At 43.4% G+C, this 14492-nt stretch overlaps 1 protein-coding gene across 5 annotated transcripts in view; it reads right to left on the bottom strand.

Moving 5' to 3' along the window:
* The window catches only part of FYB2 (FYN binding protein 2), a 116137-nt gene extending 102351 nt beyond the window's left edge, over positions 1 to 13786 (bottom strand). For 3 of the 5 annotated variants that reach the window (XM_032296858.1, XM_032296860.1, XM_032296859.1), the window contains exon 1: positions 13341 to 13785. In XM_032296858.1, the coding sequence (XP_032152749.1) occupies positions 13341 to 13349 (9 nt within the window). In that variant the 5' untranslated portion in view covers positions 13350 to 13785. Of the gene's footprint in view, positions 1 to 13340 lie in introns of all 5 variants that reach the window. The other 2 variants (XR_004274665.1, XR_004274666.1) reach the window with 1 other exon arrangement.
* Between the last annotated feature and the right edge of the window lie 706 nt (positions 13787 to 14492).

Genomic DNA, 14492 nt, shown 5'->3' with positions numbered 1-14492 from the left:
ACACAAATTTACATGTTTATGTTCCGAAATTCCTTTACAGAATATACTGGGAGATCATGAATATCAAAATGATATTTTGCAACCTTCAAATCCCCTCACTCAAGGCAGAGGCCTATAGAGAACCCCCAAAGCAAAGTGAAAAACAAAGGGAGATAACTATTCATTGCAAACAAATGGGGTTTATGATGCCTTTTAGGAAATCAGCCCCCAAAAAAGTGCTATAGGCTTGATATAGCTTCAAGATACTAAAACTTCAGCAACAGGTAACTGCCTTTTGTAGTGGAGTAAGGGTTTCAGAGGAAAAATTGGGCCACATACACCCTCAGGTTCAAAATGTAGCTTTCAACAAAAGGCTCAAGTTTAACTTAGTTGGCAGTCTGGGGATCAGGGCCTGAAGTCAGAATTTATGATCTCTGCAAACACACCAAGTCCTCCAACAACCCAATTACAGCCCATCCTGATTACATGCCCACACTCACTCAGCGTTGCAACTTGGGGCAAGAACAGGAGGCTTCACTAGAAACTGCCTGCCAGGGAGCGGGAAAAGCGACCACAGAGCGTCCTTATTTGAAAGACTCCCTGCTGCCCTCTCCTGCTGCCCTCTCCTGCTGCGGAGAGAACAGTCACTCAGTGTCTTCTAGGTTTATGACAGTTTTAGTTAAAGTGTAATTTCATGAACACTGAAAAAAGAAGGGTTGAATAACCTCTTTGAGCCAGTTTATTGCTTTTACTCCACAGCTATGATGTAAACTCCTCAGCCGATGTGGCCATTTTAATTTCTTAGATTTGTTTTCTATATTAGAGTCCCAGCTTCATGAAGAAGCAGTAAAAGAAATCAAAGACATCATTCTAAATGCATTAGGGGCAGGCTTTACAGGTGTTAGATGTTTTTGCTTTTCAAAGAAGATAAAGCAGCTCCTGTCTTTTTTTCTGTCTATTCAGGACCCTATTTCCCCAATAATAGCAAAGGAAATCCTTTTTTTTTTTTTTTTTTTTTTTTGAGACGGAGTTTCGCTGTTGTTACCCAGGCTGGAGTGCAATGGCGTGATCTCGGCTCACCGCAACCTCCGCCTCCTGGGTTCAAGCAATTCTCCTGCCTCAGCCTCCTGAGTAGCTGGGATTACAGGCACACACCACCATGCCCAGCTAATTTTTTGTAGCTTTAGTAGAGACGGGGTTCCACCATGTTGACCAGGATGGTCTCGATCTCTTGACCTCGTGATCCACCCGCCTCGGCCTCCCAAAGTGCTGGGATTACAGACTTGAGCCACCGCGCCCGGCTAGGAAATCCTTTTTAAGATACGGAGTACTAATCATTGTCATCATGCTCATCAGTATCACCTCCGCTACTTCCATGTCACCCATTACCACACCCCACTAATTACTGAGTGTGCACCACGGCAGTCGACGCAGTGAATCTCCAATTCTGAGACAGAACCTCAGATTCTTCTAACAACTCAGCAAGGCAAGTGTTGGTCTTCCCATTTTATAGATAAAAAAAAAACTGAGGCTTGCAGAGAAAGCAAGTTTAGCTTAGGGATTGGAAACCATACTCTGGACTTTGGAATCAGATACTCTCTGTTTGGATCACTGCCCCTTCACTTTTAGCTAGATGATTTTGAGTTTAACTTTCATTCTCATCAGTAATATGGCAACAATAATAGTGTTTACTGTATTGCCAATTAAGTCAGACAACCCATGTTAAGTATACCAGTGCCTGGTACACAGTATATTTTCTAGAAATGTTAGCTACTTATGATTATTATTGTCATTATTATTATTGGTGTTGTTAAAATTTGCATTGTTTTCAAGGGGTAAGTATGAATTTAACAATGAGGTCAGATTCTGACAGTCAAGATTGTTTTACTATATCACACCAGGTTAGGCCCTTTTTATATGTTATTATGTTTACTCTGCCACTATACAGCATTAGAGAAATAATGAACTCCATTTTACAGATGAAGAAATTAAAGCTGGAGCAGTCAAGTCAAGTTACTTGCCTAAGATTAAAGAGCTAGGGCCGGGTGCGGTGGCTCACGCCTATAATCCCAGTACTTTGGGAGGCCGAGGCGGGTGGATCACGAGGTCAAGAGATCGAGATCATCCTGGTCAACAAGGTGAAACCCCGTCTCTACTAAAAATACAAAAATTAGCTGGGCACGATGGTGCGCGCCTGTAGTCCCAGCTACTCGGGAGGCTGAGGCAGGAGAATTGCTTGAACCCAGGGGGCGGAGGTTGCGGTGAGCCGAGATCGTGCCATTGCACTCCAGTCTGGGCAACAACAGCGAAACTCCGTCTCAAAAAAAAAAAAAAAGATTAAAGAGCTAGTAAATAGCAGAACTAGACCGTCTGACCTCGATCTCCTAGCTCTTTCTAGCATACTTTCACAACCTCAATTCTTGGCTGCAAGCAGTCAAGAAATGCAACTGAAGGGTGTTTGAAAGACTGTTTATTTGGGACAAAATTTTTTCAGCCAAAATTGATGCCTAACAGTCTTTCTGCTTTCTAAATATGTATTCTGCTAATCCACTCAGTAAACCTCAGGATCTTCTTTATTCCAAGAACTTGCAAAGCCAGACCTTCTTGTGAGAGAGGTTTACAGCAGCAATTAGTTACACACCAATACCTGACAAAGACTCCAGGCACCAGCTCCCAATTTCCTTCACCTTGGGAGTTTGCCAGCTCTGAGGGGCCAGCAACACATTCTGCAGCCCAGCTGGTTTCTTAGGAAAGAAGCATCCTTGGCCCTTTGGAGGAAACCATGCACTGATGGCTTTAAAGAAAAACTGTGTGCTGTAATAGAAAAGCAGTAACTAGGAGAGCCCTGAGTAGATCTGTATTCTAAGGCAGTCACGTTATATTTCATCTCCATCTGTGAAATGGATATGACAGTTTACAGCAGAGATTTCACTAATGATCCTTGCATGGAGAAGAAGCTGAATGATGGTAATCTCTGTCTAGATTTCCTGCCTGCCTTCTTCATCATTAGCTTATCTAATCAATAAATGTTCATCCTCTATATTAGATGTGAACCCAAGCTACCAAGTTGTACATCTATTCTGTTGTTACACACACACACGTATATAGATATAGATCTAACATGTAATAGTTCTACCTCGCCATTCACATTGGCTACCATATGAACAGCACCCACTGGAGTTGTGCAACTCAGTGGCCCCACTGCAGACTGCACACTTCAGTGGTGATAGTGATGAAAAAATGTTCTCTGCTCTCACAGAACTTCTAGGCAAATGGGTAGCTTTAAAGATCTCCAGAGATCATTCATTCAATTTCTAGTTCAGTGCTGACTATGTACAAGGTAGTGTTCTAGACATGTGAAAATGCACTGTGAATTGTAAAACATAATACAAGTATATTATTAACAGCGATTTTCCTCTTATCTCTCCCTCTGAATCCTTTTTTTTCCCCCTCTACCTCCAGTCTTACCTCTTCTAGTTCATCTGCTTCACTAGATTCACTCTTCTTTCTTTTACTCTCCCGTGGGTTTCCTAACATAGTGACCAGAGCAGAGAAGACACTGTGAATATTTGCTGAAGGAATGAATGCCTCTATGCTTTTGCACACATTTCCCTCTCTTCGCAGAATGCTCTCACTCATGTTTATTGTCCGAAAAATATTTGTTTTACATGACTCAACTCAGCTGCAAGTCCCCGAGGAAACCTTCCATCAGGGTATAGTGAGAGGTGGTCACTCTCCTGTCTCCTACGGCTCCCTTCCCTCCTCTGCTGCAGTGTTTATTACACTCTTATTGTTTTTTACATTTTTCCCCCTTCCTCCCTAGACTAGGAGCACCTTCAAGTGCAGCAACAGGGTTAAAAACATGGGCTTTGGATTTTAAGTTGAAATCCTACCTCTGCGAATTCTGGCTCTGTCATCTTTACAAAGCGATTTCAGTTCTGTTTTCCTACTTCCTAGTGAGTGAAATGGGGATACAGGTTTTCACATCCCAGGACTGCCTTAGACATTAACCTTGGCTTGTTGCCTGACACAAAGCAAACCCACAATAATCATATTTTCATGAAGATAGTTGCAATGTGGGTAAAGAGAAAGGAAAGAAAGGAGGAGGGGGAAAGGGAGAAGGAATAGAAAGAGGAGGAGGAAGAAGGAAAGAAGGAGAAAGAGGAAGACAATGATAATCTTGATGGTCATGGTGATTTTTAGTGAAGAAATGACTGTGGCAAAGTATATGTTCAGTAAATACGTTCAGAATTAATTGACCCGATGGTCTCAGATGGAAAAATTGTATCAGTTCTGTTAGGTGGCATTTTAGTTTCCAGTAATAGAAATGCTCCAATTTTGCCTCCTTCTTCTGCACTCATGGACATAAACTCATTCCATGAAGTTTTCTTAGAGTTTTCCCTCCAACCTGTACCCTTTGGCTCTAGTCATTCTGTGAAATTATCCTAGGAAGTTACCCTCTCCCCTACTCTCCCCTGTTTTCCACCCAGGCTAGCTAACAATGCTTATTCAGAACAAGGGGCATGGGACCCCTCTATAAACATTTAGTTCTGCTCTGTTTAGACTTAGACTCAATTCACACACCCATTTTCCACTCCCTCCCAGAGGCTACCTTTTTCTCTCAGCAAATCTGAAAAATATCAAAGAGGACTTTAGCAAGACTCTTTTAAAAAAAGGCCTGAGGAAACTAGATGGAGATGGCCTTGAGTTGGTCATATGGACACTGGGTCACACTGTGTTACTTAGCTGAGAGATGCCAGTTTGATGTAAACAGCCAGAATAATTAAAGGGCAAAAATATATCAGGCACTGCTGCCTGGAATGCACAGCTTAATGGAACATTAACAGAGATTTTTCTTTGGATTGATTAACAAGAGGAAATAGTAAGACTTTAATGTCAGGTGATGCTTTATTTTTCCCATTTTTTGGAAGGGAGTCCTATTTGGATGTTTCCACGATCCTTAATATTCTATGTGTTTCTCTATCACTGTATTTACCATGTTTTATTATAAGTATCTATTTACTTTTCTGTTTCTCAGTAGATGGTGAACTCCTTCGGTGGATATCATCATCATCAACAGCTAACACTCACTGAGCACATGTATGCACCGGGCATGATTCTAAGTGTTCTCTATGTATTAACTCATAGCAGCTCTAGGGGAGGAACAGTGTCATCAAGCAGGTAGCCACTCCCACGGAGAATCAGAGAGATCAAATAATTTGCCAAAATTGACACAGCCAAAAAAGTGGTAGCACTGGGATTCAATCCCAGAAGATGAAGGTTAATAGCACACATTCTATAAGAGTTCCTCTCTTTCAGAAACTCTAGAATCATGATATTGTCATCAAGTAGTTTAGCCTCAAAATGCATTTAAAACTTTTTTTCCCCATTCTTTAAAACTTTCTTTCCCTTCCTTCCCACCTGACACTCCCTTGCACTGGCTTGCCAGCTTATCTAATTATGGGCTTACTTAGAAATTCCAGGGGCTAATCTTGAAACAAACCAGCCATGGCAACCCAGCTGTGAAATTCCAGAAATTACCTCCAGGCAGTTTGTCAACAACCCAGCCTTTGTTGAGATGATGCCAGCCCCAGGATGGACCATGGCTCAAGACAGCCACGGGAACAAGACAGAAGGACCTTGCACCAGCACCGACCTCTCATGGCTCCCATTCCAAGTTCCTCTTTTTAAACTTCTTTCCTAGCCTAAAGTTTCCAATGGTCTTTTTGTTTGTTTGTTTGTTTTTTAGATGGAAACTGAGATGCATCAAGGCAAAATAATTTGCCTAAGGGCACAGAGGCATGCGTGGCAAAGACCAAAGTCACACAGAGGTCTTGAGACTCCTAATCCAGTGCTCTTTTGTCCATACTACAACTTGGAGAAAAGGTTCTTGTAATGGGTCAAAAAAAAAAAAGCACTGTTGTTAAAACAAACAAACAAACAAACAAACAACAACAACAAAAACCCAGCAGCAACAAATACTTCTGGATGATTATTTTAAAGGGTGTGGAAAGTGGCTCTTCCCTGTTGATCTTTTAAAAATTTAAGTGATAATGCTGCTTTGTTTTTCTGTACCGACTTTTTAGTTGTTAAAAATCTTTCCTAACCATTTTCTTTTTCTTTTTCTTGACTAAGATCACACTCTTGTCTTTGAGGTAAGCCATTGGCTAGTTCATCAAAAGTGGATGACAGAGGGCTCAGAAAGTGGTTTGTATTCAAATGTCAGCTCTGCTACAAATTTTCAATTGGAGAACTTTGATTATATGAACAAATACAAATATTGGTCTAGGATTTTATTCTTTTCATAGTACTTTCAAATACATTATTCTATATATTTTATAAACAAAATTATCAAATCGTTATTATTAGACACACTTAGAGACAAGACATCTGAAACTCAGAAGATAAGTGATTTGCTCAAGGTCACATTCCAAGTAGGCTCAAATTCAGGTTTCTGGTTTAAAGATTTTTTTTTTTTTTTAAACTTCTGTCGTATATGCCATTCACTGTTAGCATGGTAAAAAAGAACCAAACTAGTGGTTAGGAATGGGGACTCTGGAGTTAGGCACATTTGAGTTTGAATACTGATTCTACTCTGTCTGTAAATTGGGGAAGATGATTAACAGTAATAATATAGTGAAGAGTAATAAGTAAAGCCTCCACTTTTTTCCAGTATTATGATACAAAATTACTTATTATTTCTGAAGCACATTATTTGTAACTTCTCTGTATTTAATATGTCCTAACAAAATGTTTCATTATTTTGATTAATCTTTAAAACTTTCCCCAGGGGTTTATTATTTCGGGTTTTAGAGATGTGAAAAGCTAAAACCCAGAAGTCAGTGATCAGGGAAAAATACTGGCCGTGGTTACGGGATCATTTCTGTCCATTTTCCATGCCGAGAGGTAATAAACGCTTCTCAGATTTCTTCTCTGAGGAGCTAAACACAGCTGTCGTTTTGGGAAAGGTCAAAATAGCAACATGATATAAAACACCTCCCAGGCTGATGGGGGAAGAATAGTGCACACCGTTATTTACATAAATTCTCTTACTTTATTTGCTGATACGGTTCATGTATTAGTTGCTAGGGTTGTCACGGTAAGTCCCACAGACTATGTGGCTTAAACAAAAGAAGTGTATTGCCTTACAGTTCTCGACGCAAAAGTCCAAGATCAAGATGCTAGCAGTGTCGGTTCTTTCCTGAGGGCTGTGGGGAAGGATCTGAACCAGACCTCTGTCCTCGGCTTGTCGATAGCTGTGTTCATGTTCACATGGTGTCTTCCTTTTATCTTCACATTGTCTCACCCCTGTGCATCTCTCCAGCTTCAAATTTCCCCATTTTATAAGGACACCAGTCATACTGGATTAGAGCCTACTCATGACCTCACTATAACTTGATGTATTAGTCTGTTCTTACACTGCTAATAAAGACATACCTGAGACTGGGTAATTCATAAAGAAAAAGAGGTTTAATGGACCCCCAGTTCCACATGGCTGGGCAGGCGTCACAATCATGGTAGAAGGAAAAGGAGGAGGAGCAAAGGCACGTCTTACATGGCAGCAGGCAAGAGTGTGTGCAGGGGAACTGCCTTTTATAAAACCATCAGATCTCATGAGACTTATTCACTATCATGAGAACAGCACCAGGAAAAAACCCACCCTCATGATGCAATTACCTCCTGTCGGGTCCCTCCCAGGACACATGGGGATTATGGGAGCTACAATTCAAGATGATATTTGGGTGGGGACCCAGCCAAAACATATCACTTGATCACCTCTATAAAGACTTTGTCTTCAAATAAGGTCACATTCTGAGGTGCTGGGGGTTAGGACTTCAACATGAGTTTGGGAGGGGTGGGGTACACAATTTGACCCATAACAGTCCACGTGTTATTACTCTAAGTTTTGTTTATAGAATTAACTGCCTTTGAGTTCATCGAGCTGTTCTAAGCTCTTTAAATGAATTAATTTATTCAAACCTTGGTTGAATGTAAAGATGTAGGTACCATTTTTCCTTTATAAATGAGATAATTGGGACACAGAGAAATTAAGTAACTTGCTCAACACTGAACAGCTAGTAAACAATAGAGCCAGATATTTAAACCAGTCACACTGGCTCAGAGTCTGTGCTTTTAAGCACCAGGCTTTGCTGCTTCTGTTAGCAAGACAAAATCCTTGCTCCCTGGGATCTCATAGTCTAGACCTGGGTCTGATCAAAGGGCCTGGGGTCTTGCAAGACCAGGAAAGACCAGTTGTGGCCAGGGGGTAGGGGAAGCTTCTCACAAAGGGGATGTCAGAGCTGAGTCATAAAAGAGGTGATGTCCAGCATGCTGGAGCGGAGAATGCGCATGCCGAAGCAGCAGGCTATGAAGCTGGAGCACGAGGGATGTGGTGTGGGTGAGGAGGCTAGAGTTGGAGGACACAGGGCAGGCACAGAGCTTGGACTCTACTCCATGGGCAATGGGGAACAACTGGAGGGAATTTGGCAGCAGACGGACATGATCAGATTTTCCTTTTAGGACCATTTCTACCCAGGGGAAATGTGGATGTGCAGTTTAGAGAAGGGAATATTTGACTCAATGGGAAGGTAATGACAGGCTAAATGCTGAGGACAGCACTGCGGCATAAGGCTGGCTGGCAAGGACATCAACCCTCCAGTAGTACAGGTCACTTAATGTGTCACTGTCGAGGACTAAACACCACCATTCAAGAGGACTGTAGAGTGCAGCATCTCAGGAAAGATGGATAGGGTACGCCCAGTCTTTTGGGCTTGTGACTAATTGTGTGATTTTCTTTTTCTTCTTCTCAGAAATTCTCCCAGAACTCACCAAAATCCTCACCCTAAGTGATCTGAGCTTAACCCAGACCCAGTCTACTCTCCCAAGAACAAGCCTGTTAACAACAGAACATCCTTATGGTACAGATCCTCTTGGTAGGTCCACTCGTGGAGACGTTACCCTATCTTGTGACTTATTCCTTGAAAATTGACTTGTTTATAAATAACCCTCTAAAATTGCTCTTGAAGCCTAAGTGGGGTTTCACAGACATTTAGACCTGCGTTCCATCAAATATAAACCATGCATGACCTTGGGATCATGCTGCCATCCCAGAATGTCAGAACATGACAAGACCTCAGTGATATTTAGTTGGACCTCCCATTTTAGAGGTGAAGCCCCTTGGTGGCACTTTTGGCTTACAGGATAAAGTATAGAAGGCTGTTCCACATCTAGCTCCTATTTACTTATTAGGATTCCCCTCTGGATACTCTGTTTTTAAACCTTCTGCTCTAGTAGCACCTTGCTGCTGAGTATCCCCAGCTATCACCCTGCCATATTACCCACCTCTACTGTCCACCTCTGCGGCCCCCTCTGCCTTCTCCCCTTCCTTCCCTTGAGTATTCCCTGATGAAATGCCACTTCCTCTTCCTCTTGACATTTAGCTAAGACACCAGCTTCTCTAAGGAGCCCAGGATGAACCCCACCCCTGGTCAAGCATCCATTCCCAGTGCTTCCATCAAAGCTTGTGCCTTTCTCCATCAATATACTTTTCATGAAATATGAAGATTGTCTGTTTTCTTGACAGTCTTACCTGCAAAGCTGAACAACTAGATGGGATCTAAAATAGGGCGCTTCTCAGAAATTCTAAGATAGGCCTGAGTATAGAGTCTACTGAGGAGATCTGACTTAGAGTTTACCCTTAAATTGAACGAGAACATTCATGGAGCAGCCACTATACACGAGGCACACTGGATAAGTTGTCATGAAGCATGTTGGCACTTTCTGCCTATAGAACTCAAGTTTCCCTGTAAAATGGGAGTTTGTAGTCTGGTTGGCATTTGAGAGCTTTCTCACCTCCAGTATTTTATAATTCCATGACTTGTGCAAATCACTTATAAGAGGCAAAAGTAAACTGAAGTACACTTCAACTATAACTCCAACACTCATTCATCAAAAATTCAAGCACCGTTTTTGTAAGCTCCCTGGCTGGCCAGCTCTCCTAGCTCAAAATGCTACAATTCTCTCTTGCAAGGAATGTGTAACTAAGTGAAAATCTACTTGGCTGAGGTCATGCACTAGACTATACCTCTAACTTAGAAAAGAAAAACTCATCAACCTGTTTGGGTGTCTAAACTACAGAATAAAAGAAAATTCTGTAGGGTTCATTTGAGCCTTATGTCTATGAGGAGAGAAAGGCTTTTTAAGTAACTACACAGAATGAAGGATATATCTAATTGTCCTGATATCTGTTAATGAAAACAAACCACCCCAAAACTGAGTGGCCTAAAACAAAAAAACAATTTTATGGGATAGGAATTTGGACAAGGCTCAGCTGAGTTCTTCCTCTGTTCCACAGGGCATTGATAAGAGTCATCTGGCTGCATCTCACCAGTGGCTGGTCTGGTCTGGAAGGTACTGATTTTAGCCCTGCAGGAACGGCTAGAAGGCTAGGCTTAGCTGGAACTGTCAACCAGAGTGTCTACATAACGTGTCTGCAGCAAGAAAGTGTTGGGGTGTAGACTAATCACATGAGGGCTCAGTGCTGCAAGAGTAAGTGTTCCCATAAATGAGATAGATAGATCATGATCTTTTACGACACAACCTCTGAAAGCAGAGTGTCACATGTGCCACACTGTATTGGTCAAAGTAGTCATAATTTTGACCAAGGGATGGAAACATGGGCACCCCCTCTTTATGGGAAGATGTCAGAGAATGTGAGGCCAAGTTGTAAAATCTCCCATGCAACATACACTAAACCTCAACTACACACCCAATGCTATTCTAAATAATGTAGATATGTTATTAAGATGATATTTCCTGCCTGGTCCACTTCCTTGAACTCTAAACATGCCTGCGCAGCCCCCTAAACATATTGCATCTAAAACCAGCTCCTAATCTCCTTTCAAACCTGCTCTGTGTTAAGTCATCTCAGTAAACCTTGATTCCGCTCCTCCAGATGTTCCAAGTTTACAATTTGGAGTCATCAACAATTTTCTTTTTTTTTTTTTTTGGTCAAATCCATCAGTAAATCCTGCTGACCCTGCGTTTAATCTATTTGCAGAGTCTGACCATTTCTAGCCACTTCATTGCTAAAACTGTTCTGAGCCACCATCCTCTCTTACTTGAATTACTGCAATAGTGTCCTACCTGGTCAGCCAGCTTCTGCTCTTTCTGTCCCTAGTATCTATTTTCAAAACAATAGTTAGACAATCCTTTCAAAACATAAGTTGGATTGCGTCACTGCCCCGTCCACGATGCCCAGGTGGCTCTCCAACTTGCTCAGACGAAATACTCAAGTTTCAATAATGGCCTCCAGGGCCCTGTATCATCTGACCCACTGTCTCACCACTCTCTCCTTCACTTCCTCCAGCTCCAGTCATTCCTTGAACACACCAGTGAGCTTCTGCCTTGGGGCCTTTACATCTGCTATTCCTTCTCTGTAGAATGTTCTTCCCTAAGATACGCGCACAGCCCACTAATTCCCATACCTTTTCAAGCTTCTGCTCAAACGCTGCCTTCCATGACACCTTTCTTGAAACGATCCCGTTGAAAGTAGCAGTCCCTTTTCCTACCTGGCCATCCTTCTACCCTTCCCTGCTTTGTGCATGTACATTGCACTGCCTGCCATTTGACCCATATGTTTGTCTTCTGTCACTAGAATATGAGTTTTAGGAAGGCAGGTATTTTCGACTGCTTCACTGCTGCATCTGCAGCACCTAACACAGGACCTGATCACACAAACATGTGCTCAATAAATATATATTGGATAAGTGATTATTTTGTTAATTAAAAATAAAAACAAAATCCTTCTTTCAAGATGAGAAACCACTCATCTCTCTTTTGATTTTTTTCTGTCTCTGAGCAGTGAACGTTATATAGTCGTATTAGCTTATCCCATAAAAATGTGATTAACTAACAAACAGGCTGTTTTGTACATTTTTATCTAATTTACTAACATTCTTCCTGCTGTCCTATTGTAATCCTTGCTAGCGATGCTTGGCTTATGCTTGGCACTCAACAGTTGTTACCAACACACGTAAGCTCTTGTGCCAGCTCTGCTGCCAGCTGCGTGATACTGAGCAAGTGATAACATTGTCAGTTACCTCACCTTAATAAATGGGGCAGTGGCATAGACCTCACTGCCTTGTCATCAGATAAACTGAAATAATGGATGCCAGTGCAGATCCTTGCCCATCAGAGATGGCAAAAATGTTAGTTTCCTTTTTTTACAAGCATGCTAGATCTATACAGCCTGCACTTTCCGGTCGAGGAGGAGTTTCTCAAAAGTTGCTAAATAGAGGCGGGGGTGGTGGGGAGAACTCAAAGGAGGGAGATGAAGTTGTACCAACATGCCCCTGCTCACCCCTTCCAAAACTCAGCTATTTGGACTGATCTGCCCCAGAGAGAAAGATGCCCTGTGCCCTGAGACAAAGGCGAGCATTTCCTGACCAGCAAAAGCTGAAATGGATCCTCTGTCTTGATTTAAAACCAAAGGCGGGTGAAAAGCCACATGATTCACAGGAGAAAATGACTTGACTCCAAATGGATAATACGGAACTATAGAAGCAACGAACACACACACACACACACATCAAAAGGAACTGACTTACTGAAGTCGGGAATAGAGGACAGTGGAGAACTGGACATGGAAAAAGGAAGATGTGATCAGTCAGGTGTGACGTCTCCAACTATGCCAACAGCACTCCGCCATCTGAGGGGCAGGGAATGCTGGCATGGGGCAGGGGATTTCCCCATAGGTCATCTCTATTTATACAAGCACCTCTGACAGTCTCACAAACTAGTTGTTGCACTAGTAATTCTCTTTCACGAGTGAGGGACCGGGGGCTCAGGATAAACAACACACTTGCCCCAGACTACACAGTTAATAAGGAGCAGAGTCCAGTCTAGAACCACAAGCCACAAAAAGGCACTGCACAGCCAGCTTCCCAGCACCAAGCATTGCTCTCTGACCAGAAGGCTCTCTAATCACTGGAGAGTCTGGGTACAGTCCGCAAGGGCAAGTAAACACAGAGAGAAGCCAGTGAGGGCTTCCACGGTGGATCTGGAAATAGGTCAGGAGTCCTGCTGGCTGGTTAGAGCTAGGTCACATGCTGTCCTTCCTCAGTACCTCCTGTCTCCTCACACTCCAGGTGGCACAGGACATGGCACACCCCTCTTCCCTCCCACCAGCCCTGAGCAAAGCCAGTGTGAGCAGAACTGCACTGACTGACACCTGACATGTTTACTCCTGCCCAGGAGACAGGACACACAGGCAGTTTTTCCCCAGGGCTCTCAAATGGGAGAAACTTGACCTGCAAGAAAAGACACATAGAAAGCCAGCAACAAAACCGAGACGGCCTTACCTCTTCCATTGCTTTCCTCCAAGGCAGATTTGGGGAGACGAGCCCAGCCTCCCAGAGCTGGGTCCTCAGGACAATAATCTGCTTTCCTCTGCCTCTGCCAGCCAAGTAGCAATCACTTCCTACAGGACACACCTGAGCCCAGGCCCTCCACCTGCACCATCTGGGTGGAGGCTCCTCCCTTGCCTGGGGCTGGGCCAGGGCCGGCCTCCGTCCTCCCAGCTTGTCCCTGGCCAGCCTGCAGGGGGGTGGGGAGAGTCCTCTGCCTGCAGTCCTGCCAAGCCTACCTCTTCGCAGCAAGCAGCTTTTCCCATTGCTCCCCTCAGGCTGGTCTGACAGTCACTCACCCTTTAGGGCATTTCCTTTTGTGCCCGGGAGGAGGGGGGTGCAGGAATGGGAATGGCAGGCTTCTGTTAGTACAGACTGAGCGGACTGGACAGTGTAATCTCTGTTAGTAACAGCCTCCGCCAGATCCGCCCCTGCAGACGGCTACTTAATTTCACAAACCCTTTCTCACGGTCAGGGAAACCAAAGCCCAATGGGAACACGTGCCTAAGCCCACAGGGGCATTTAGTGGAGGCCAGAAAGGGAGCTAATATAAAGGAGCACCTGTTTTGGCCTGATATTTATCCATTTTAAATCCATTTAAAATGGATTCCCATTTTAAAAGGTGAAGAATGGCTGGGTGTGGTGGCTTACACCTGTAATCCCAGCACTTTGGGAGGCTGAAGCAGGTGGATTACTTGAGGTCAGGAGTTTGAGACCAGCCTGGCCAACATGGTGAAATCCCATCCTTACCAAATATATAAAATATTAGCCAGGTGTGGTGGCATGTGCCCGAAATCCCAGCTACCTGTGAGGCTGAGGCAGGAGAATTGCTTGAACTCGGGAGGCAGAGTTTACAGTGAGTCAAGATGATTGTGCCACTGCATTCCAGCCTGGGTGACAGAGCGAGACTCCATCTCAGAAAAAAAAGAAGTGAGGAAACGGAGGCTCAGTGGGATGATAACACCTGCCCACGGTCACAGGTAGAAAGCAGAAGAACTAGGGTTGGAACCCAGATCTGGCTGATGCTAAAGTATTTTATTTTGCTGGGGTTAGTTTTGTTTGTTTTTGTGACAGAGTTGGAGATGGAAACCCAAGCCTCAGTTCCCA

The sequence above is a fragment of the Sapajus apella genome, unplaced genomic scaffold, assembly GCF_009761245.1.
Source record: "Sapajus apella isolate SASKATOON/1434 unplaced genomic scaffold, GSC_monkey_1.0 scaffold36, whole genome shotgun sequence".
In the NCBI taxonomy this organism is placed as follows: Eukaryota; Metazoa; Chordata; class Mammalia; order Primates; family Cebidae; genus Sapajus; species Sapajus apella.
Note: the sequence above shows the minus strand (reverse complement) of the source record. Positions and strands in the feature narration are given on the sequence as shown.